This window comes from Bos grunniens, chromosome 4 (genome assembly GCF_055505025.1).
Source record: "Bos grunniens cultivar Pamir isolate PY7600 chromosome 4, Bosgru_T2T1.0, whole genome shotgun sequence".
NCBI lineage: Eukaryota > Metazoa > Chordata > Mammalia > Artiodactyla > Bovidae > Bos > Bos grunniens.
In genome coordinates, this window is record NC_141168.1 from 95,608,691 (window position 1) to 95,633,801 (window position 25,111).

General features: G+C 39.0%; 1 protein-coding gene across 23 annotated transcripts in view; it reads left to right on the top strand.

Moving 5' to 3' along the window:
* The window catches only part of CRPPA (CDP-L-ribitol pyrophosphorylase A), a 388,463-nt gene that overhangs the window by 232,712 nt on the left and 130,640 nt on the right, over nucleotides 1-25,111 (top strand). For 12 of the 23 annotated variants that reach the window (XM_086397547.1, XM_086397549.1, XM_086397551.1 and 9 more), the window contains one exon: nucleotides 8,138-8,269. The exons of 2 other annotated variants lie outside the window; for them this stretch is intronic. In XM_086397547.1, the coding sequence (XP_086253673.1) occupies nucleotides 8,138-8,269 (132 nt within the window). Of the gene's footprint in view, nucleotides 1-2,262; nucleotides 2,439-8,137; nucleotides 8,270-9,976; nucleotides 10,250-20,343; nucleotides 21,797-25,111 lie in introns of those variants that run through there. 9 more of the 23 variants (XR_015162880.1, XR_015162881.1, XR_015162886.1 and 6 more) reach the window with 6 other exon arrangements.

Genomic DNA, 25,111 nt, shown 5'->3' on the forward strand with positions numbered 1-25,111 from the left:
CATAGTCATCACTCCTTCTCTAATTAATGTGTTGCCAGCATTTCCACTCTTTCATTTCTGTGCATTTTATGTTTCTATGCAAGCTATAATTACGAAGTATGATGCTCTTGTCTTTTCTGTTCCTTGTGCTATTTTTACACAAGCTCTCTCCCTACCACCCAGTTTTCTTACATTGGTGTGAGATTTTTCTGAATTCAAAATTTGTCAGCAGACTTGTATTACACAAGAAATGTGTGTCTGTGTGGCTGTCAATCTAGGCTGGCAGTACGGTTGCCCAGGTTGTGTACTGCAAAATTTCTAAGGCATTCCATTCACCTGAATGTGTTGGGCTTGGTGGCCTCTGGCATTTCATGGTATCTGACTAGTGTAGAAAATTGCACAGTTGAAAAGTTAAATAGTCCTGTGAGGCTTTTAACTTTGAATAGCAGTGTTGTTCGCTAGTCCAGCTGGTAGGGGGCTGTATAGGGATCTGGCCTTACGGGCTCAGGAGAGACTCTCACCCTCCTGGCTTCAGATCTATATCACGACTGCAGTTTCCAAAACTGCCTCAATCTGAGGGAATTAGCCTGCTTTTTGTAGCAAGCACACAGCGATTTTAGGCTCAGCTAGATACATAAAACTCATAAGACTAGAAGCCTTATAGCTCTAGTCAAACTATATAGGGCTAGTTTTATCAACTTTGTGAGAGACTGCAGGGCAGGGGGAAAGACAGGACAGAGGTGGGCATGGCCTCTGCCTTAGCTCCTGAGCTTATCATCTCTTGTTCGTTTAGGGGCAGCTTTTCTTTACCCACTTCTCCCTCTACCTTGGCTTCTCCAGAGTGAGGGAAGGTGATTCCAGAGGTGGTATGGGAGCCATCCTTTTAGAAGACTTAAGCTCTTGAGAGTCACTTGGACAGCAAGGAGATCAAACCAGTCAGTCCAAAAGAAAATCAGCCCTGAACGTTCATCGGAAGGATTGATGCTGAAGCTCCAATATTTTAGCTGCCTGATGTGAAAATACTCTGATGTTGGGAAGGATTGAGGGCAGGAGAAGTGGGTGACAGAAGATGAGATGGTTGGATGGCATCACCGATTCAATGGACATGAACTTGGGCAAACTCCAGGAGATGGTGATGGACAGGGAGGCCTGGTGTGCTGCAGTCCATGGGGTCACAAAGAGTTGAACATGACTTGGCAACTCAACAATGGCAAAAACAACAAAGCTACAAACAGGGACTGACATCTTTTGCAGTTGCTGATAGTCATTAGCTTCCAGGTCCTGGCTAGGGGATGCCTGGCTGCAAATTACTTGGAAGGAGAATCTAGTGTTGTTAGTTCATTCACAGTTCTTCCAGCCTGTGTGTGGTTCATTAGTCAGGAGTTCCCATAAGTGATGTTGCCTGGGAAAACACCTGAAGTTTTACTTTGATAAGTTTTAAAGAAAGCAGAGCTTAGGGGAAGGTGAGCCCAGGCTTTCAGGCTTGCGTTGTCTTTTCTTCAGTTATTCAGCAGATAGAAAAACTTGTAACTTTTTCTTTCTGCTTTTCTTCTTCCAAACATTTTTGAAAATTTTATTTTTAATTGGAGGATAATTGCTTTACAATGTTGTGTTGGTTTCTGCTCTACAACAACATGAATCAGCTATAGATGTACACATGTCCCTTCCCTCTTGAGCCTCCCTCCTGCCTCCCCCATCCCACACCTCTCGGTTGTCACAGTGCGCCAGGCTGGGATCCCTGCGTTCCCTAGCGGGAAGCTGTGAGCAGCAGCTTCCTGCTAGCTCTCTGTGTTACACATGGTCCTGTATCTATGTCAGTGCTGCTCTCTCAGCTCACCCCACCCTGTCCTTACCCCACTGTGTCCAAAAGTCTCTTCTCTACATCTGCGTCTCTATTCGTGCCATGCAGATAGGTTCATCTATATCATTTTTCTAAATTACATATATATATATATATGCATTATACAATAATTATTTTTCTCTTTCTGACTTACTTCACTCTGTATGACAGACTCTAGGATCATCTACCTCACTACAACGGACTCAATTTTGTTCCTTTTTATAGCAGAGTAATATTCCATTGTCTATATGTACCAAACATTTAAAATTTTATTTTGCTTTTATTCTTTGTTCTTTTAATTTCTTAATGAATTGAACATTTTTAAGGAAAAAGTCTTTATTGTAACCTTAGATTTCAAAAGGAAGCAGCTAAACATTTTCAGCTGACTATACATAATGCTCCTCTGTTGGCTTAGTGGTAAAGAATGTCGCTTGTCAATGCAGGAGATGCTGGTTTGATCCCTGAGTCAGGAAGATCCCCTGGAGAAGGAAATGGCAACCCACTCCAGTATTCTCGCCTGGGAAACTCCATGGACAGGCAAGACTGGCAGCCTGCAGTCCGTACGGTCTCCTCCAGAGCGTCAGACATGCCTTAGTGACTAAAGAACAACAATAAATAGGTAATGAAAAGTTCCAAGAAAGTTATTAACTGTTTATTAAATTAATATGCATTGTGCATTATCTCATAATTTAAAAATGGAATAAAGGTAATTTTCCCTGGAAGAGCAAAATGAAATATAATGGGTGAAAAAACTCACTCCTTTGTTTTATAGAAAGAACATAATAAGGTGTTTTGTTGTCTGATTTTTCAAAGAGCACATTTCCATATGAGTGAACAGAGAGGAAGGGATTAGTACATGATTGGTATAAGGGATTAGTATTAGTATACAAGGTGGAGTCTATTTTAAAATGCTTCTAGTTAATAAACACATAATTGAACAAGTAATTCTTGAGTTTTAAAAATTTGATGTTGCAAAGGAATACATATATTTCTTTATGCTAATTGTATATGTGCATTTTTATTTTAAATATCTTAGTTTGAAGCTATTGTGGTTTTAGTTTTTATGTCCCATGAAAGATAGTACTGTATCACCTCAATACTTTGATGAAAAGAGCACAAATCACCTGAGACCTTAAATTTAAATGAAAAATAATGCTTAAACTAATTACTTAAACAATTTCAATAAAAAACACTAACACAGCTAAAAGAATTCTATATAAAATTCTTCTGGATTTACTTTAAGAAGTAGATGATTATTTGTTAAATTCCAATTATTACTTTGAAAGGGATTCTTCTAAAACCTTTATATACTTGGATAAGTCCCTTGAATTTTATTAATAGTGGTAATTTCTTATGGATTCATTTATTTCTGTCTTGTCTAGTTTCAAATTACAAATTATGAAGAAAGTTGAATGACTTGATGTAACTATATAGTCTTTATGCATTGACTGGCACAAATGGAAATAGCATTTTATATTTGTTAGTGAGTGTTTACTACTTCCGTGTTTATAAAGAATGATTCATTTTATTAAGTATTTATCACTGGAAACAATTAACTAGAAGTTAATATAAATTGATAAAAATAATTGCAATATTTTAATTGTATTTTTTATTTATTTAAATAAATTTATTGATCTTTTATTGAAGGATAATTACTTTACAGAATTTTGTTGCTTTCTGTCAAACCTCAACATGAATCAGCCATAGGTATACATATATCCCCTCCCTTTTGAACTTCACTCCTATCTCCCTCCCCATCCCACCCCTCTAGGTTGATACAGAACCCCTGTTTGAGTTTCCTGAGCCATACGGCAAATTCCCATTGGCTATCTATTTTACATATGGTAATGTAAGTTTCCACGTTACTCTCTCCATACATCTCACCCTCTCCTCCCTTCTCCCCATGGCCATAAGTCTATTCTCTATGTCTGTTTCTCCACTGCAACCCTGTAAGTAAATTCTTCAGTACCATTTTTCCAGATTCTGTATATATGCTTTAGAACGATATTTATCTTTCTTTTTCTGACTTACTTCACTCTGTATAATAGGTTCTAGGTTCATCCACCTCATTAGAACTGACTCAAAGACATTCCTTTTTATGGCTGAGTAATATTCCATCACTACGAACAAAGCTAGTGGAGGTGATAGAATTCCAGCTGAGTTATTCCACATCCTGAAAGATGATGCTGTGAAAGTGCTGCACTCAATATGCCAGCAAATTTGGAAAACTCAGCAGTGGCCACAGGACTGGAAAAGGTCAGTTTTCATTCCAATCCCAAAGAAAGGCAATGCCAAAGAATGCTCAAACTACCACACAGTTGCACTCATCTCACACACTAGTAAAGTAATGCTCAAAATTCTCCAAGCCAGGCTTCAGCAATACGTGAACCGTGAACTTCCTGATGTTCAAGCTGGTTTTAAAAAAGGCAGAGGAACCAGAGATCAAATTGCCAACATCCACTGGATCATGGAAAAAGCAAGAGAGTTCCAGAAAAACACCTATTTCTGCTTTATTGACTATGCCAAAGCCTTTGACTGTGTGGATCACAATCAACTGTGGAAAATTCTGAAAGATGGGAATACCAGACCACCTGATCCGCCTCTTGAGAAATTTGTATGCAGGTCAGGAAGCAACAGTTAGAACTGGACATGGAACAACAGACTGGTTCCAAATAGGAAAAGGAGTACGTCAAGGCTGTATATTGTCACCCTGTTTTTTTAACTTATATGCAGAATACATCATGAGAAACGCTGGACTGGAAGAAGCACAAGCTGGAATCAAGATTGCTAGGAGAAATATCAATAACCTCAGATATGCAGATGACACCACCCTTATGGCAGAAAGTGAAGAGGAACTCAAAAGCCTCTTGATGAAAGTGAAAGAGGAGAGTGAAAAAGTTGGCTTAAAGCTCAACATTCAGAAAACGAAGATCATGGCATCTTGTCCCACCACTTCATGGGAAATAGATGTGGAAACAGTGGAAACAGTGTCAGACTTTATTTTTATGGGCTCCAAAATCACTGCAGATGGTGACTGCAGCCATGAAATTAAAAGACGCTTACTCCTTGGAAGGAAAGTTATGACCAACCTAGATAGCATATTCAGAAGCAGAGACATTACTTTGCCAACAAAGGTCCGTCTAGTCAAGGCTCTGGTTTTTCCTGTGATCATGTATGGATGTGAGAGTTGGACTGTGAAGAAGGTTGAGCGCTGAAGAATTGATGGTTTTGAAGTGTGGTGTTGGAGAAGACTCTTGAGAGTCCCTTGGACTGCAAGGAGATCCAACCAGTCCATTCTGAAGGAGATCAGCCCTGGGATTTCTTTGGAAGGAATGATGCTAAAGCTGAAACTCCAGTACTTTGGCCACCTCATGCAAAGAGTTGACTCATTGGAAAAGACTGTGATGCTGGGAGGGATTGGGGGCAAGAGGAGAAGGGGACGACAGAGGATGAGATGGCTGGATGGCATCACTGACTCGATGGACATGAGTGTGAGTGAGCTCTGGGAGTTGGTGATGGACAGGGAGGCCTGGTGTGCTGCGATTCATGGGGTCGCAAAGAGTCAGACACGACTGAGTGACTGATCTGATATGATCTGAATATTCCATTGTGTATATGTACCACAACTTCTTTGTCCATTCATCTGTCAATAAACATCTAGGTTGCTTCCATATTCTAGCTCTTGTAAACAGTGCTGCAATGAACAACGGGATACATGTGTATTTTTCAATTTTGGTTTCCTCAGGGTGTATGCCTAGGAGTGGGTTTGCTGGGTCATATGGTGGTTTTATTCCTGGGTTTTTAAGGAATCTCCATATCACCTTCCATAGTTGCTATATCAATTTTCATTCCCGCAAACAGTGCAAGAGTGTTCCTTTTCTCCACACCCTCTCCAGCATTTATTGTTTGTAGGCTTTTTGATCATGGCCATTCTGACCAATGTTAGGTGATATCTCATTGTGGTTTTGATTTGCATTTCTCTAATACGGAGCAGTGTTGAACATCTTTTCATGTGTTTGTTAGCCATCTGTATGTGTTCTTTGGAGAAATGTCTGTTTAGGTCTTTTTCCCACTTTTTGATTGGGTTGTTTGTTTTTCTGTTATTGAGTTGTATGAGGTTCTTGTATATTTTGGAAATTAATCCTTTGTCATTTGTTTTATTTCCCATTAATTTCTCCCATTCTGAGGGTTGTCTTTTCACAGAAAGGAAAAAGAAAGAAAAAAAAAAAAAAAAAACTCCACAGCACTGTAGAAGCCCAATGTAGTGGCAGAAATTTATAACAACAATAAAAAAATGTGACTCAGGGGAAAAAAAATAAAGCTCAAAAGCTTAATTAGATTTCATAGTGCCAATAAAATCGACAACTACAACAGATGGTAGGGAGGAAGGAAAGAAAAAGAAAAATCTTAAAGAATCTACAGAACAAATCAAAACATAAAAATAATAAATGTTTTTCTTGAGTCTCTGCTGACAGAGTCCTTTCCCTCGCTGGGAGCACAGTCCACCTCACCTCCCTAGGATGCCCTCCAACTGTTGCTGATCTCTGGACCTGCTGTGGGAGCATCTCAGATTCTAATCTGCTCCTACTCCTGTCTGTTCTTGCCTCCAATGTCCACAGCTATCAGAACTAGTGCCTTTTCTTTTGTGGGAGCTCTCAATATCCTTTTATATATTCCATAGACACAGAATCTGCCTAGTTGATCGTGTGATTTAATCTGTAGCTCATATAGCTGGTGGGAAGGTTTTGGGTCTTCTTCCTTAGCCACCCTGCCCCTGAGTTTTAATTGTGGTTTTATTTTCACCTCTGTGTATGGGTCATCCACTGGAGTTTGCTCCTGAGGCTGCCCTGGAGGACTTGGGTTTGCCCTTGTGAGGGCCAGGTGTGGAGGTGGTGCAGCTGCTTGGGTCGAGGGATTCTGGCAGCACCAGGTACTCAGGGGAGTTGGCGGCTAGGGCAGCAGGAAATATAGTGCTCTAGAAAGATATGGCAACCAGTATTGCCCAGTATGCTCCAGTATTTTTGCCTGGAGAGCCACCCCTGACAGAGAAGCCTGGAAGGCCACAGTCCACAGGGTCACAAAGAGTTGGACATGACCGAAGCGACCCTGTGTGCATAGACGCAAGATTTTCTTTTTTGCCTGTGGCAGCTCTGCCCCAGTGAGAGTTGAGCGTGAAGGTGTGGCAGCTGCTTGGCTTGCAGGGACCCTGCGGCACAAAGTGTGCAGGGACATAGGCTGCCTCTGCCCCAGGAGTATGGCCCTATCAGAGTCTTTTTTCGAGCCTCTTGTAGCTGGCAATCAGAAGGCCTCTTTGGCCAGTGTTCCTCTGTAGCTCTGCGCATTCAGGCCCTTAGAGGGCTCCCTTGCCTGGGGTCCTTCTTTGTTGTTTAGCATGTCAGTCACATAGAGGGGCCCCCCTGTGTGGGGTCCTAGTCTGTAGACCAGCATATCAGTCACTTAAAGCAGCACCCTGCGTGGGGTCCTAGTCTGTAGATCAGCATATCACTCACTTAAAGCAGCACCCTGGGTGGGGTCCTGCCTTGTAGTTCAATGCATCAGGTGTTTGATGCGCTAGCCTCTCTATTGAACAATAGCTGCCGATGCTGGCGTGTGGGGAGAGAGAGGGTATGGTGATGGCTCCACCTGCTTTGCATGACTCAACAGTACTGCCTTGCTTCCATGACTGCCCAGCTTTCCTCCATAGGCATTTCCCACCACAGTTTCCTGCTTCACATCCCCTTGATCCATCTCTCCAAAGTCAACAGCAGTCCTTGCCCTGGGATTGCTCCACAATCCCTAAACTCCAGGTCCTAGCTGCTGCACCTTCCAGGGGACCTGTGTCCCTGTCCAGGGTATGTATGGCTGCAGCAAGGACTATCTGATTCTCATTCCATTTAGGCTGCCATGGATCAGCTTCTTCACTCCCAGCCTTAAACGTTTGTCCTCTGACTCAGACAATTGCCCCAGTGTGGGGATGGGACCCCTGCTTCAGTTCCCCCACCTGCTGAGGGCAGGTCCAGTCCTACAAACACTCTTGTTTTTCCCCCTAGTTCCTTCATCCTACCGAGTTTTGCATGGCTCTATATATTCTTTTCCACTGGTATTGTCCTCCTGTCTGCTCTCAGCTGATGTTCTGCTGATGCAATTCTGAGTCTGAAGGTGTATTCCTGATGTATTCGTGGAGAGAGATGTACTCCACGTCCACCTACTCCTCTGCCATCTTGTTCTCTCTGTATGTGTTTTGAGCTTCTTTAATATCATGTTAATCAAGGAAAAGTGAATGGTATTCTAATTGTTACCTTTTATATTATTTTTCAGGTGCATTTTCTTGATTATGAATCAGTACCATTAGGTCAGAAAATGGAAAAGGTAATGCAGATTAGAGAGTTTGCCAAGGAAGCGAAAAAAAGAAATATTTTATTATCTGGCCTTCTCATATATTTCCCACAGGTAGGTAAAAATATTGATAAGATTGTATGTTCTGTAGACTACAGTTTTTTTTTGGTGGAACCTGATTTTTTTTAAAGCAAAGAAATATTAATGAAATTTTGGGTTGGAAAATTATTATCTATTCATATTCTGAAGCAGGTAGAAACTCTTGACTCTAAGGAAAAATTAAAAATCAAAATGAGTGTTTTGATTGGGGGGAAAAAAATGAAAATTGGCAAATATCTCATACGGAGTAGCCCACATAGAATTGCCAGATATGGAAACAAAAAAATACAATCCCCAGTTATTTGAGTTTCAAATAAATATTAATTTTGAGTACATCCCAGTGTTGGAGTTTGAAATTCGAATTTCATATTTAACTGGACTTTTGTGTTTAGCTGGCAACCCTAAAGTCATGATTCTTAGCCGTTTGTATAATTTAATATATTTATTTCTTTGATGCTATGCTAAGGATGTTGGTAATCAAGATTTTAATCCCTTGAAAGCAGTGGCTGGCATTCAGATTGCATGAGGGCATGGTATTTAACTAAAGAAAAACTCTTATTTCACTGTCTGTTAATAGAAAGTGACTTAAGCTGAAGGCAAAATGAATTAGCGTTAGAGATTCTTTGTGCAGAGAAATGCTATTTAAATCAAATTGTTTCGAGAATCTGTTAGAGAAAATGGATTTGCCCTTTGTCGTGCATAGACACCTTTTATGGAACTAGCAGAATGCTTTATGATGTCTTAGGGTTGTACCACACAGAACTCAGGGGAGTAAAATAGTCGACTGCTTTTTTTTTTTTTTTAATGGTCTGGAATAAAAGTGATTTGGTACTGACTGTCCAGGGTATGAGAGGTATTTAAAGTTATATGGTTGATGAGTAACATATATTGTTTATGAAATATTTAAGGTGACTTTTTTAGCCTGAAAGTAACATTTCTCTTGAAACAAATGGATTTTAATTAAGGGTCATCTTTTAGCCAATCCCTTGTTTTTCTTTAACTTTGAGGTGGTTTCCTCTGTTTTCAACATAGACAGGCATGACCTCCAGTTGGTCACAAGGACATGGCAAAGTTTAGTTCACTTAGGATCGTGGAATTGTAAAATGTCAGTCCTGTAGGGTTCCTGAAGTCAGCACAACCAAGGCCTGAAGAGCTGCATGTACTTGCGCAAGGTTATGAAACTGGCAGAATAAGAGTAAGAACTCGGGTCTGTGTCTTCCTTCAGGAACGTTTCCTCTTCAATGCATTGTCTTTGGTTATACTCTGGGTTGTCGTGGTGGGAAGAATAAGTCAGTTCTTTCTCTTGTGCCATGCGAGGGTGTCATGGAGGCTCATGACTAATACTGTGCTTTGCAGATATGAAATAGAGATGACTCAGGGAAACCTTACAAGCAGGGAATGGTGGAGCACACACAGTTCTGGAACTCTCTGTCGTATGACTTAGACTAAGCACAAAGGGTCTGTAGCTGGCATTCCAGGGGAGGGCCTGGTTGCCAGATGAAATAGAACATTAAATTTCAGACAAAAATTATATTTTAGCATAAGTGTGTCCCAAATATTACATGGGACATATTTGCACAAAAATGTATTTGTTATTCTGAATTTCAAGTATAATTGGTTAGCTTCTGTTTTATGTGCTAAACTTGGTAACACATGTAGAGCGTTTACATAAAAAGTACTAATTTTCCCATATGTGACATGCTCTATACTTTTATGAACTAGAGTCCAGTGAGTATTTATGTGACTGTACCTGATTGGAAAAATGGCCTCGTTGAAGAGGAGGAGCCTTTGCAGCCCTCTGCTTAGTATCTGACTGCTGTTTCAAGCAAATTTGGATCTCCTAAGCCAGCTGTCTGCTAAATCACCAAAAGTAATTTAGAAAAAAAATGGTCCTGCAATGGCTTCAAGATCCGTCTCTCGTTACTTTAGGATGCAAAGATAGCTTACTTTAGCGTTGCTTGTCTCTTCTTGACAATATAATAATGGAGATGTTTCAAGCATGTGAGAATGTTTAAAATGTAGGGTTTACTTTTATCCTTAAAGACAGAAATGTGAATTGACTCTTCTTTGCCCAACACATTTTCTAGTGCATAATTCCACCTTAAGGAGCATTTCCAAAAGCTCCTGGGATATTTGTTAGATATGCCATTTGAAAAAGAGCTGTGCTTAAAAAATTGGGGAAGTGGCAGTGAATAGAGTTGAATAGACTCCTTTAATGAGGGCTTCTCATGAACCTTTAGTATACTGATTATCATTTCATAACTTCAAACTAGCAACAAGGGCTATGCCATTCTCCATTTCTCCTGTAACACTTAACCATAGATAAATCATGGGACGTAGTTCAGTTCAGTTCAGTCACTCAGTCGTGTCCGACTCTTTGCAACCCTGTGAATCGCAGCACGCCAGGCCTCCCTGTCCATTACCATATCCTGGAGTTCACTCAAACTCACATCCATCGAGTCAGTGATGCCATCCAGCCATCTCATCCTCTGTCGTCCCCTTCGCCTCCTGCCCCCAGTCCCTCCCAGCATCAGGGTCTTTTCCAATGAGTCAACTCTTTGCATGAGGTGGCCAAAGTACCGGAGTTTCGGCTTTAGCATCATTCCTTCCATGTTCCCTAAAAGACACTTTGAGAAACACTGCTCACAAATACACCATAAGTAACCACTACTCCTGCACAGTCTTTTTATATTTCTGTACTAATTTTCCCATTTGGTTGAAGCAGAACGTCTAGCATCAGATGCCTATTTGACACTCTAAAGACCAAGGGTATGAAGATGTATAAGGTGGAGCTTCTATTCACTGTTCAGAGAAGACTGTTGGTTTGTGCTTTCCATGGTGCTGTGAGACACAACTTTTCATAGTATTCATACACTAGACTTTGTTCCCTAAATCTGATTCTGTGCGAGCCATTAGGTGTTTTGTAGGTAGTTATCATGTATACTTTTAAGCCTCTGAGCAGTTAAACCTTTCTAGATTTCTTAAACTTGTTTTTATAACATTAGCATCAAGAGCTTCTTCTTTGGGTAGGTTTTGTGGCAGCCCACTCCAATATTCTTGCCTGGAAAATCCCATGCACGGTGGAGCCTGGTAGGCTACTGTCCATGGGGTCGCAAAGAGTCAGACACGACTTCACTTTCACTTTCACTTTGGTTTGTTAATAAGCCCCTACTTGGAAGAGAGAATACTGAACTGACTTTCTGTATCTGTGTTATATATATTTTCTTTCTGGCTTAAAGAAAGCCTCCCTTGTTTTGTTTGTGATGCTTCTGGTAATGTAGATGGTCTTGATTTTGGGCCAAACCTTCACAGTGTTGATGTACAAGGTGTTTATATTTAAATAGAATTACATAGATTTTTTTTTTTTTTCTTTTTAAACACAAGATATTCTCAAACCTCTGCATTTGTACAGAGTTCTTTTACACACATGTATAGGGCTTTCTCGGAGAAGGCAATGGCACCCCACTCCAGTACTCTTGCCTGGAAAATCCCATGGATGGAGGAGCCTGGTAGGCTGCAGTCCATGGGGTCACTAGGAGTCAGACACGACTGAGCAACTTCACTTTCACTTTTCACTTTCATGCATTGGAGAAGGAAATGGCGACCTAATCCAGTGTTCTTGTCTGGAGAATCCCAGGGACAGGGGAGCCTGGTGGGCTGCCGTCTCTGGGGTCGCACAGAGTCAGACACAACTGAAGCGACTTAGCAGCAGCAGCAGCAACAGCATAGGGCTTTCTGTGTTTGTTGTTCAGTCACTCAGTCGTGTATGACTCTCTCTAACCCCATGGACTGCAGCATGCCAGGCTTCCCTGTCCTTTACCATCTCCTGGAGCTTGCCCAAGCTCGTGTCCATTGGTGCCATCCAACCATCTTGTCCTCTGTTATCCCCTTCTCCTCCTGTCTTCAACCTTTCCCAGCATCAGACTCTTATCCAATGAGTCGGCCCTTTGCATCAGGTGGGCAGAGTATTGGAGCTTCAGCTTTAGCATCAGTCCTTCCAATGAATATTCCAATGAATATTCAGTGTTGGTTTCCTTTAGGGTTGACTGCTTTGATCTCCTTGCAGTCCAAGAGACTCCCAAGAGTCTTCTCCAACACCACAGTTCAAAAGCATCTATTCTTCAGCACTCTACCTTCTTTATAGTCCAACTCTCACATCCATACATGACTACTGGAAAAACCATAGCTTTGACTCTATGGACCTTTCTCAGTAAAGTAATGTCTCTGCTTTAAAACACTGTCTAGGTTGTCAAAGCTTTTCTTCTCTGGAGCAAGTGTCTTAATTTCATGGCTGCAATCACTGTCCACAGTGATTTTGGAGCCCAAGAAAATAAAGTCTGTCACTGTTTCCATTGTTTCCCCATCTATTTGCCATGAAGTGTTGGGACGGGATGCCGTGATCTTAGTTTTTTGAATGTTGAGTTTTAAGCCAGCCTTTTCACTCTCCTCCTTCACTTTCATCAAGAGGCTTTTCAGTTCCTCTTTGCTTTCTCCCATAAGGGTGATGCCATCTGTGTATGTGAGGTTATTTATATTTATCCCGGCAATCTTGATTCCAGCTTCTGCTTCATCCAGTCCAGTATTTTGCATGATGTACTCTGCATATAAGTTAAATAAGCAGGGTGACAATATACAGCCTTGATGTACTCCTTTCCAGACTTGGAATCAGTCTGTTGTTCCATGTCTGGTTCTCACTATTGCTTCTTGACCTGCATACAGATTTCACAGGAGGCAGGTAAGGTTTAGCCAGTAGTAGACTAGAATGATGATTACGTTTGGTAAGTAAGTGAAGAATGGCCATTTGAAAAGGTTTCTCAGGTAACTGAAATCGGGTCTCTTTGTTCATTAATGACTACTGTTCTAAACACTCAAAAACATTCAGTATAATAGAGCAGTTATATTGTTAAGGATTCTTAGTTGTAAACAAAAAAAAAATGTTTCATTGTTTTTTTACAAGACAGATTTTTAAAAGGTATTTTGTAGTTGTATAGAATTTCTCAAGAGTCACAGAACCAGAATTGGGCACTGTGTATCCAGGAGCAGGGCAGTTGACAGACATGCTCAACCACAGTGTAGGACTGTGCTGAGAAAAATGCCTTCCTTTACTGATTCTGGGTACATGATATGCGATGAACCATGGGTAGAAATTCTACTGTAGCCGATCCAGGAAATGAAAAGGGTTTCCTAGATATAGTCTCTTTGTTTCTGGTGCCACTTTTACATTCTAAGTCTCTTCATATGCATAACAGTACCTATAGCATTTAGATATTATAGAATCTGGGGTAATGTAGTTTGGTTTTTTACTCTGCAGTCACTATTGCACAGAAATGAAAACTGGGTTATGGTTAGGACAGGCATTGCTTGACTTTGCAATATCAGTCCCATCTATGTCATGTGGAGTCTTGTCTTGGATCGAAATGAAATCAGACAGAGCACCATTAATGAGTTGTCTTTACGAGCTTGGTATTTGTCTCTATGTAGGCTTTCCATATGGTGTCTACTGCAGTTATACATTTTTAAGTACTATTTTGCGTATGAACTTTTATGATAAGAATTTGGCAAAGTCTATAAAATTATTATCTGTAGAAGTTTTGTATTAAATCTGTGCATTTTACATGCTCAGGGCTTTAGAGATGACACAGGTTCATGGTTAAAATGCTTCCAAAAGCTATTGTAACTGGTTATTTCTTAAACTGAACTAGTATCTTCCCCGTTAACTGACAAACTAGGTATAAGACCTTAAATAAAGGATATAAGCTTTCTAGTGGAGGAGGGCCTGGAAACTCACTCCAGTATTCTAGCCTGGAGAATCCCATGGACAGAGGATTGGAACCCCATGCATGGGGTTGCAAAGGGTTGGGCACGACTGAGTGACTTAGCACACATGTGTAAGCTTCCTAGGCTTTGGATTCTCCATTTGTGAAATGCACTTTTACAAATGCAATCAGAACTTCTGCATTAAAGCCTTTGTTGGATGAGAAAGTGGACACACTAGAGGCGTGCGGGCTGCATCAGGTTATATGTTGACCATCTCTCAGTCTGACACAGAGCAACGCGGGAACTGGGCCTGGGTTTTCTGTCCTCTCCCTGCAGACTGTAAGCTTCACTATACTATTATTTCCCTTATTTTACTGAGGCTTACTCATTATTGTTCATATGTTTTATTCTAGTTTAGAGCGGGAACTGTTCTCTCTCTCTCTCTGTTTTTTGGTTAGATACCTCAGTGAAGTAGATGACAAAGGTGATGTCTTAGTCTGTCTGCTGCTACTGCAGATTGGAGGCTGGAAGTCTGAGATCAAGGCACCAGCATGTTTGAGTTCTCAGGATTCCTTTCCTGGAGGCTAAGCGATATTTTCTTGTTGGGTGCTCACATGGCAGGGACAGGGTGAGGCCTCTAAAAGCCCTGTTCTATTGACAAGGACTCTAATGAGTTAATCCAACATCTCACTTCCTAAAGCTTCATAAAGGAGTTCAGATTTCAACATATGAATCTGGGGGAGGGACACAAAGATTCAGTCCGTAACAGGGAAGGAATTAACATCCATCAGAGAAAGGTTAAGGAAATGTAAAGCATGTTAGCAAGAAAGGGAGTGTGTGCCATGTTAGTCTGTTCATTATCTTCTGTCTCCTTTCTTCTCCTTTGAACTGGCATTCCACTGCATTTGATACAGTGGGAAATTGGACTTTGGGAAGCATTAATTTGGCTTGGTATTTTCATAAGATGGGGGAAGGGACTACGTCAGACAGACCTATAGAAAACAAGTCTTGGAGAGGTCAAGGGGTAAACTAGGAGAGCCCCTCTATCTTCTGGGCTTCCCTGGTGGCTCAGATGGTAAACAGCCTGCCAGCAATTCAGGAGACAGAGGTTTGATCCTTGGGTTGGGAAGATCCCTGGAGAGGGGGATGGCAACTCACTGCAGTATTCTTGCCTGGAGAACTCCATGGGCAGAGCTACGATCCATGGGTTTACAAAGAGTTGGACATGGCTGAGTGATTAACATTTTTCACGTTCATTGTATCTTCTGTCTGCTCCTGAATACAACTGTTTCTTCTCTTCCAACAACTACAACAACAGCTTCTCTTACAAGAATAACAAGAGCTCTGAGAGACACATAAAAGGGAAGAAAGTTACCAAAGCAGTTCTGTAATTTTTTGTTTTTTAAAGAAAAATTATTTGTAAAAGACTTATGAGGAGCTTTTTATAAACTTCCAAAAATAGGATGTGAAATGGTGAAAGTTGTTTGGCAAAACGGTAAATTAGATAAAGATGTGTAAACTGATCTTGTGTCCAAGGCATAAGCCAGATCTCTCTACTTGATGAGTTAAGAAATCCTATTCTTTCTCTGTTGTCTGGGTTTTGAAGGTTTTGGATCTATTGTAAAGGACATCCAGAAAACATTCTTGACAATGAATCACTTTGTAATAACTTTAAGGAAATTCCAAATGAAACATTAAGAACTATATAAACAGGTTCAAATGCTCTCAGATGCCTTTATGAAAGACCTTAATTGGTAGGACACAATTGACATCAGTCTTTCCCTCTCAGATGCGCCCCATTTGCTCTTCTGTTCTCAGAGTTTCAAGTCTGTGTGATCACTTGGAGAACAAATAGGTGTGTGCTATCAAGTAGCTGAACACAGTTTTGTTTTGTTTTGTTTTTTTAATGAAAATCTTTGGAGAGATTAGGCTTAAAACTCTATTCCCTGAAGTCCTGAAGTGAGAAATTACTTGGACTTCAACTGTGAATTCTTTGCAAAACTCACATGTCTATCCAGGCCATCAAATCGTATGGCATGTACAGTAAAGAAGCAGCACCAGATCTGTTTCCAGAAACCTGTAATATCCTGTTCAGAGCAATCAGGCTTTTTGATGTGGGAGTGTTGATGAGACTAAATATTCTTCACTTTCAAAATTGTTTTGGCTTTTATTGTTTAGCTTTAGTCATTCTTTGGGAAAATAAGGTTATAAAAGATAATGTCTTTTCAAAATTGCACGTTTGAAAAACTGAAGCTATCTTCAAGGAGTTTGGTTAGCTTACTTGGCCAAGTCATTAGAGAGAGCAGCAGTAACCTATTTTACTTAGATATATCTAAATGAAATGGATTATTAGATTCAAACTTCTGCTGCAGATCTCCACTTAATTTTTGTGAATGAAAGAAGCACCATTGTGCATGAAAATGGCCATGGAAAATTCTTAATGAAGTAAATCCTTTGCACAGTGTATTAGCTGGCTGTTACTGCATAACAAATTACCCCAGAAATTAGTTGCTTAAGGGCTTTCCTTGTGGGTCAGCTGGTAAAGAATCTGCCTAATGTGGGAGACCTGGGTTCAATCCCTGGGTTGGGAAGATCCCCTGGAGAAGGGAAAGGCTACCCACTCCAGTATTTTGGCGTGGAGAATTCCATGGACTGTATAGTCCATGGGGTTGCAAAGAGTCGGACATGACCGAGCAACTTTCACTTTAATTAGTTGCTTAGACTACATAGATTATCTCACAGTCTCTGTGGTTCTCTGGGTCAGCGCCTTTGTCAGGGCTCCACTGAGAATGATCCTCTTCCTAGCTCACTTAGCTAGCTGTTGGAAGGAATCAGTTTCTCTGTGCTATGGCACTGAGGTGTCACTTCTTCACAAGCTCATGGTTGAAGGCCTGTCTCTATTCCTTGTCATGGGGGCCTGTTCACAGAGCATTTTACAATAGCAGAGCAGTCAGAGAATCAAGACCGCGGTCACAGTCTTCTGTAACATTATCGCCAAGAGACATCCTGCCAGTTTTCCTTGTATTCTGTTCATTGGAAGCAAATGACAAGATTTTGCCCACAGGCAGATGAGGTGACAACACAGGGCATGGAAACCAGTAGATAGTGGTCACTGATATACGTATGTATGTGTATATATATATATATATATATCACAGCAGTTTTTATGTAGAATTTCTTTAAAGAACATTAGAGGGAGGGAGGTATCTTTCTCTGTTTATTTTCATTTTATGGAACACTAATTATCCAAACTGCAGAAGCAGCTGTGCAAAGAACTCTAAAATTGAAATGTTTAACTGAATCAAGTAGAGAACACGATGTGCATGCTAGGGGTCTTGGAAACATCAAGCAGGGTGGGAAGGGAAACGAGAAAGAAGAAATGGAAAGTCAAGATAATTAAGATTTAAAATTCTAAGCCAATGGCAATAAATCGGAATACTTAGAAATATTAGGGGCTTATTGACTATTAGATATTGCATGCCATTTAGATTAAGGGTAACAGTTCCAAAATCTGGAACTACCCAAGGACAGTGTTCCAGGAATGAGAGTTAGTTTTATGTAAATTCCTTATTTTCTGCCCTAAACCATCAGGATTTAGCAAAGATAACAGTTTGTAAATTTACAATAGTTTGTAAATAAACGTGTGTTTATTGTCTCTGAGAATCCTATCAACCTTATTTATTATGATCACTAAGGAAATACAGAGAGACCTTCTCCATTGACAGGAAGATATGAGTAATGTTTGGCATAAAGATTTGTGTATGGAAAACAGTGAAGTTTATTAGTTTTCCATCCATCTCATTATTCACCTTTGACAACTGGTAAGGAAATATATTTTAATTAAGCTTCAACTTTCTCTTACTGAGTGCATAATGGCAATTATATAGTAATGCTATTAGATGAGTTGGTTTAATAACAAACATATCTACAGTCACTCTTTGGGATCTGCATTTTAATGGACAGAAAAAACACAGATGTTTTACAAAGACATCATTCATGATGATTATTAGGCTCTGGCCATTGTTTATATTTTGCATGTTTCTAATCACTGTACTGTGCTGAAATTCTGCATCAGCAAGAATATAAGGAAAGAGTGTTCAGTAGTACCACAGATGATTTACCATTTTTTTCAGCTAAAAAAATATATTTTAATCTTTTGCATTTTTACTCTACTTCCTTTATAAAAATACGATTCTCCATGTGTACCTGTGGCCTAAAAGCTTCTGAATCATAATGTTTCATAACTACGCCACAGATAAGCTTTTTAGAAGAGGATTCAGGAACACAAAAATTTAATGTTTATTATAGGAAACATGCTTTACTTTTTTATTGTTTACCATAAAGGCTTTTTCATTAAAAATATTCAAAGAAAGGAAATTTAATTTCTATTCATAGGCTTGCAAGTTGAAATTGGGGCGATTTGGAATGTATTAAAACAGAGACCACTAAAGTAATTTATATAGCAGTTACTGATATGTCCTTATATTTAGTTTATAGGTTTGAGCCGACCTTATGCTCTATTCTTGCTAATAAAGTCAATTAAAAAAATTGATTCTCTAGTGAGAATATACTGCTTGGAAAAGATCAGCTGTATTTAACTAAATACCAAGTTATAGGTAAAATGATTTAAATGTATAAATGTAGAGATTTGTGGTTTTCTAATGCATCTATATTATGCTATATATTTCAAGTTACTTTCATGTGAAAAGTCAGGCCATTTCTTGCTTGCCTGCTACATAGATACTTTTTTTTTTTTTTTTAATGCCTAGGTTTTTTTCTTTTTTTAAATTATTTTTAATTGGAGGATAGTTGCTTTACAATGTTGTATTGGTTTCTGCCATACATCATGGTTAGATATCTTTGATTTTGACTTAATATGTTTAGTTTTGAATTTTAAATAGGAATAGTTAAGTTTTGCTCAGTATATACACACACACACACACACACACACACTAGGGTTTACAATGATTGTGCCATATACTTCACCATCTTAATCCTCTTATCCCTGCATTAAGTTTTTGACTTCATATTTAAGATGTTTTGATGCGATTAAAGGATTTAAGCTCTTCAAGACGGGTGGTCTCTTCTCTGTTAAGAAAAGTCCAGCAGTAACACAACATTATTAGGCTTTTTTGACCTTCATGAGAAGAAATAGGCTAAAAACCTGGATAGGAAATTGCTAAAAATCTAGTTATTGAATTCTCAGGTCTGACCCGTGAAAGAATACACATGATCCCTAAATCTAATTTTTTTAGATGGAAATGTTACAAAAATTAAAAAAAATACATACTGATCATAGAGTAACAGTTAAAACACACAATGGCAAACATTTCTGAAACTTGATAGCAATTTCAATAATGAAGGCTTGTACTTACCCTAAAAATAACCAGGTAAATGACTGGGAAGAGGCTTAATAGTTTTCAACAAATGACCTGGTCAGTATAATTTAAAAAACCCCTGTTATTTTCTTACTTTGTAGTTACTGTTTTTCTCATAAACTAAAGGATCATCTAGCTTTGCCACACTGTCACAAGAACATGAGTTTTCTTTACAAATATGCTTTCTCAAGTTAAGTAAATCACAAGTGAACATTTCCTGCGTGTGTGATCAGTCACTTCAGTCATACCTGACTCTTTGCAACCCCCCAGATTGTAACCCTCAAGGCTTTTCTGTCCATGGGATTCTCCAGGCAAGAATACTGGAGTGGGTTGCCATTTCCTTTTCCGGAACGTTTCCTACCTTTCCTCAGATTTTTGCTGAGTGTTATAAGACCTTGTCTTTGTTTTTAAGTGTGTGCAGGGGCCTTTGTAAAGCATCTTGAGAAAGTCAGATGATGGCTGAGACCTGACCTTCCCCCTCAGGGAGAGGTTTTACTGAAGAAACTACAGCAAGTTAATTGGATGTTATAAATGCATAACTTCAGGTTTTTAGAGCTTAATTATTTCCAAAGGTATGTTTCCCAATGGTTAGCTTAGCAATAGCAAATGTGGCCCTTGTGGTGAATTCATGAAAGTAAGTAATGAAAAACAGCTACCCATGCCTTTTGCTACCAGCAAGGCTGATTCTGTGAAAGCCTGTACTTCTAAAACCTTATATATTACACTGGAGATTACATATCTTTTCAGCTAGTGTATCTTTGGAACTTCATTTAAAAACGTATGTGCTATGGTAAAACGAGGGAGAGCTTTCTTGTCTACACCATTAAGAATAGTAAATTTCCTGATGTTAAAAAAAAAAAATCAGTAAAATAGCAAAAAGCTTACCAAGTTATAATTTTTAAAAATGTTTTAGAAAACTGAAAGAAATTAATATATTTGTTTCTACTACTATAGCTTCTATAGTTCTAAAAGAGATGGGAATACCAGACCACTTGACCTGCCTCTTGAGAAACCTATATGCAGGTCAGGAAGCAACAGTTAGAACTGGACATGGAACAACAGACTGGTTCCAAAAAGGAAAAGGAGTATGTAAAGGCTATATATTGTCACCCTGCTTATTTAACTTATATGCAGAGTACATCATGAGAAACCCTGGGCTGGAAGAAGCACAAGCTGGAATCAAGATTGCCGGGAGAAATATCAATAACCTCAGATATGCACACGACACCACCCTTATGGCAGAAAGTGAAGAGGAACTAAAAAGCCTCTTAATGAAAGTGAAGGAGGAGACTGAAAAAGTTGGCTTAAAGCTCAACATTCAGAAAACGAAGATCATGGCATCTGGTCCCATCACTTCATGGGAAATAGATGGGGAAACAGTGGAAATGGTGTCAGACTTTATTTTTTTGGGCTCCAAAATCCCTGCAGATGGTGACTGCAGCCATGAAATTAAAAGACGCTTACTCCTTGGAAGGAAAGTTATGACCAACCTAGATAGCGTATTCAAAAGCAGAGACATTACTTTGCCAAAAAAGGTCCGTCTAGTCAAGGCTATGGTTTTTCCACTGGTCATGTATGGATGTGAGAGTTGGACTGTGAAGAAAGCTGAGTGCCGAAGAATTGATGCTTTTGAACTGTGGTGTTGGAGAAGACTCTTGAGAGTCCCTTGGACTGCAAGGAGATCCAGCCAGTCCATTCTGAAGGAGATCAGCCCTGGGATTTCTTTGGAAGGAATGATGCTATAGCTGAAACTCCAATACTTTGGCCACCTCATGCGAAGAGTTGACTCATTGGAAAAGACCCTGATGCTGGGAGGGATTGGGGGCAGGAGGAGAAGGGGATGACAGAGGATGAGATGGCTGGATGGCATCACCGACTCGATGGACATGAGTTTGGGTGAACTCCAGGAGTTGGTGATGGACAGGGAGGCCTGGCGTGCTGCGATTCATGGGGTCTCAAAGAGTCGGACATGACTGAACGACTGAACTGAACTGAACTGAACTGAACTGAAGAAAGACAGGGAATTTTTCTCTCCAGGACATTTTATTTAACTCTAAGTGCTTAAATGGAAATTTTAGAATTCTGTAATTGCCTCATCAAGCATCCAAAGTTTGACTCAGATATGGTGGCTAAATCACTGCTAGTTTCTAGCCTTCTTGATCAGAGTTTCAGTTGGTTTATATTATTTGGATATGAATTTGATTTAGATTCCCCTTTGTCTCAATTCAAATGTCTTGAATAATGTCCAGTACTTTTATTTTAGATGGGAAACATGAACGTTTTTAGTCAGAATACCAAATTCATTAAGATTTTTATTTGATAAAGGAAAATATAGACTATGAAATCTTTGTAAATTATAAAGTTGTAACTTAGGTAAATAAATTGAGAATTTTTGATGAGCTAGAAAGGAAATGTACACTTGCCATAGTTTGTTATATAACAGAAATATGTGAATTGATTCTGTCAGTTTTTTTAGTTATGTTGAAAATTTGAAAATAGTGATTTTTTTTGTCTCTGACATATATTATCTATTAATCAGTTCAGTTCAGTCACTCAGTTGTGTCTGACTCTTTGCGACCCAATGCACCGCAGAATGCCAGGCCTCCCTGTCCATCCTCAACTCCCGGAGTTCACCCAAACTCATGTCCATTGAGTCGGTGATGCCATTCAACCATCTCATCCTCTGTTGTCCCCTTCTCCTCCTGCCCTCAATCTTTCCCAGTATCAGAGTCAAATGATTCAGCTCTTCGTATGAGGTGGCCAAAGTATTGGAGTTTCAGCTTCATCAGTCCTTCCAGTGAACACCCAGGATTGATCTCCTTTAGAATGGACTCGTTGGATCTCCTTGCAGTCCAAGGGACTCTCAAGAGTCTTCTCCAACACCACAGTTCAAAAGCATCAATTCTTTGGCGCTCAGCTTTCTTTATAGTCCAACTCGCACATCCATACATGACCACAGGAAAAACCATAGCCTTGACTAGACCAACCTTTGTTGACAGAGTAATGTCTCTGCTTATTAAGACAGATATGCTGTCTTAATAAATGTGTGCAAATCTACTTTATGTAGTTTTATGTTAATGTATAGATTTCAGTATTTTGATTCCTGAACAAATTTTATGATCATTTCAAAACTTAAAAAAAATGTAGCATTTATGTCAGTTTCAACTAAATTTACTGGAGGGAGATTTAGACACCAGGAATTTTTAAGCCAGTTGAATTAATTGGGAAACTAATTGGCCTATCAGTTGGGAAATTTTAATTGCAAATGTCAGAAAATAGCACAATTCCGATTTAACAATATAGCTGAAAACCCAAGATCCCAGCTTTATGTTTTATAGGACCCCAGATGCTCAAAGGGGCATTGTCTCTTTCTCTTTCTTGGCTGTCTCTTCTCCAGTTCAGTATATACCCAATAATTTAAGTCTTTATTCTCACGTGGTTTTCTGAATAGTATAAAACATAAGCACCAGCTGTTGTAGTTCTATATTCTATAAGTTTAGTAAACTCCATGGAAAGAAAATGTCTGTATCCCAGTTTTTTCACTAAAAGTCTTGGCTCTTATTTTTATCAAGCTCATTTGTAAAACATGTCTTTATTTTCTGATGCAATTCCTTTGGCACATGTGAATGTTCATTCTGTTAACCATAGAGTTAAGAATTAAGTTGCTCACCTTTGATGCCAGGTTAGCTCACCCAAACTAGGGTTGCATGCATTCCCTAAAGAAAATTGTGGTAACAGTTCCCCCACAACATGAGAAACAGATGCTGGACAGGTCCAAATGATAGATTATTAACTGTTCATGTTATGGACTTAGTGTTTGTGTCCCTGCTAAATCATATGTTGAAATCCCAACACAGTGTAATGGTATTCAGAGATAGATAAGTAGTAGATCATGAGGGTAGAGCTCTCATAAATGGGATTAGTGCCCTTATATTCTGTAACACAAGAGGACAGAAGAAAAAGATAGCAATCTTCAAACCAGGAAGCGGATTCCCACCAAACACTGGATCTACCTGCATTTTGATCTTGGACTTTGCAGCCTCCAAAACTGTGAGAAATATTTACTGTTTAAGCCAAGGGTTTCCCTGGTGGCTCAGTTGGTACAGAATCTGCCTGCAATGCAGGAGACCCAGGTTCTAATAGGTTCTAATACAGTTTTTAATGTGGGCCATTGTGAGAAGTAGCTCAAAAATATTGAGATACGAATGTATAGAAAAATATAAAAGAGATTTTTAAAATTTATTTTTTACTCGAGTTTAGTTGATTTACAATGTTGTGTTAGTGTCTGCTATACAGCAAAGTGAATCAGTTATACAAATACATATATTCACTCTTTTTTAGGTTCTTTTCCCATATAAGCAATTACAGAGTATTGAGTAGAGTTCCTTGTGATAGACAGTGGATTCTTATTAGTTATCTATTTTATATATAGTAATGTGTATGTATCAATCTCAGCCTCCCAGTTTATCCACCTCCCATCCTTTTCCCCTCTGGTAACTTAAAGTTTATATTTTACATTTGTGATTCTATTTCTGTTTTGTAAATAAGTTCATTTGTACAATTAAAAGCAGAAATTAAAAACCAAGAATGCAATTCCTTTTGAGTTGAAAGAGTTCAGCAATAAAGTGCTCTGTTAAGCAATAATGGCTTTTTATATCTATGTTCTAGATGTTTCTGTTTCAGGTTTCTGCAAGCTTTCTCACCACACTGCTGTGTGAACAGTCATTGTCTGTTAGGTACCTGCTTTATTGCTTAAGGGAATTGATGACATGCCAATTTATTAATCTTTCACAATGTTAGGCATTTAAATGTATGTGATATTTACATTTTGGAAAAAACCTTGTGATTTTGCTTTTGCAAAATTTTTGCAGAAAAATTTTAATGGACTTATAAGACATCTTAAGATATAAGGTAGCTGCATCTTGATTAATGGTGTGCAGAAATTGAATTAGGCATCAACTTACATTGTTAATTGAATCTTTAGGCTTCAAATTGTTCTTGAATTCCATAAGTGTTTTGAATTTGTAAGGATATGAATGCCATGCAGAAAATATTTAATGCAGATTGTGTTCATAGTATTTCTAGATATCTATTGCAAATTTAGCTATTCCTGTGTTTGAACACTGGTCTTGAGGTAAATATATACGTTTATATATATATTTATATATAAATTATATATACATTTAAATTTAATTATAAATTATATATATATATATATGTAACGTTTCCAATTTCTAGTGTGAGAGAATGCTTTTCAACATCCTTAACCCTTAACAGTTTGTAGTTATGCAGAGGCATTCATTTGAGTAACTATGATGATGAGAAATATGCCCCTTATTAAGTACTAAAGCATAGCAGTTTGCTCCTTGCACAGGAACTCATCTGAGGTAGCAGAAATTTGTAGAAAAGTAGCAATGCCCACAGAAGGAAAGGCATTTCTTTTGGAATTGAGAAATCTTAAGGTGATGGTTTTAGAATAAATTAGGGTGAAATGTCTGATTGTTTGTTAGATTGTGAAACTAACAAAATCTGGATACCAGAAACACCATTAATGGATCTACATTAATGAATTCTCTAGTCAGTGCAAAGACACAAGGTAAGAAAAAAACCTTTCCTGAAGTTTAAAAACTTCATGTTCTGAGTATATACTCAGGAAACAAGTACAAATAATATAAAAGCAAAAACAATACAAATAGTGGAAAAACAAACAACACAAATTCTC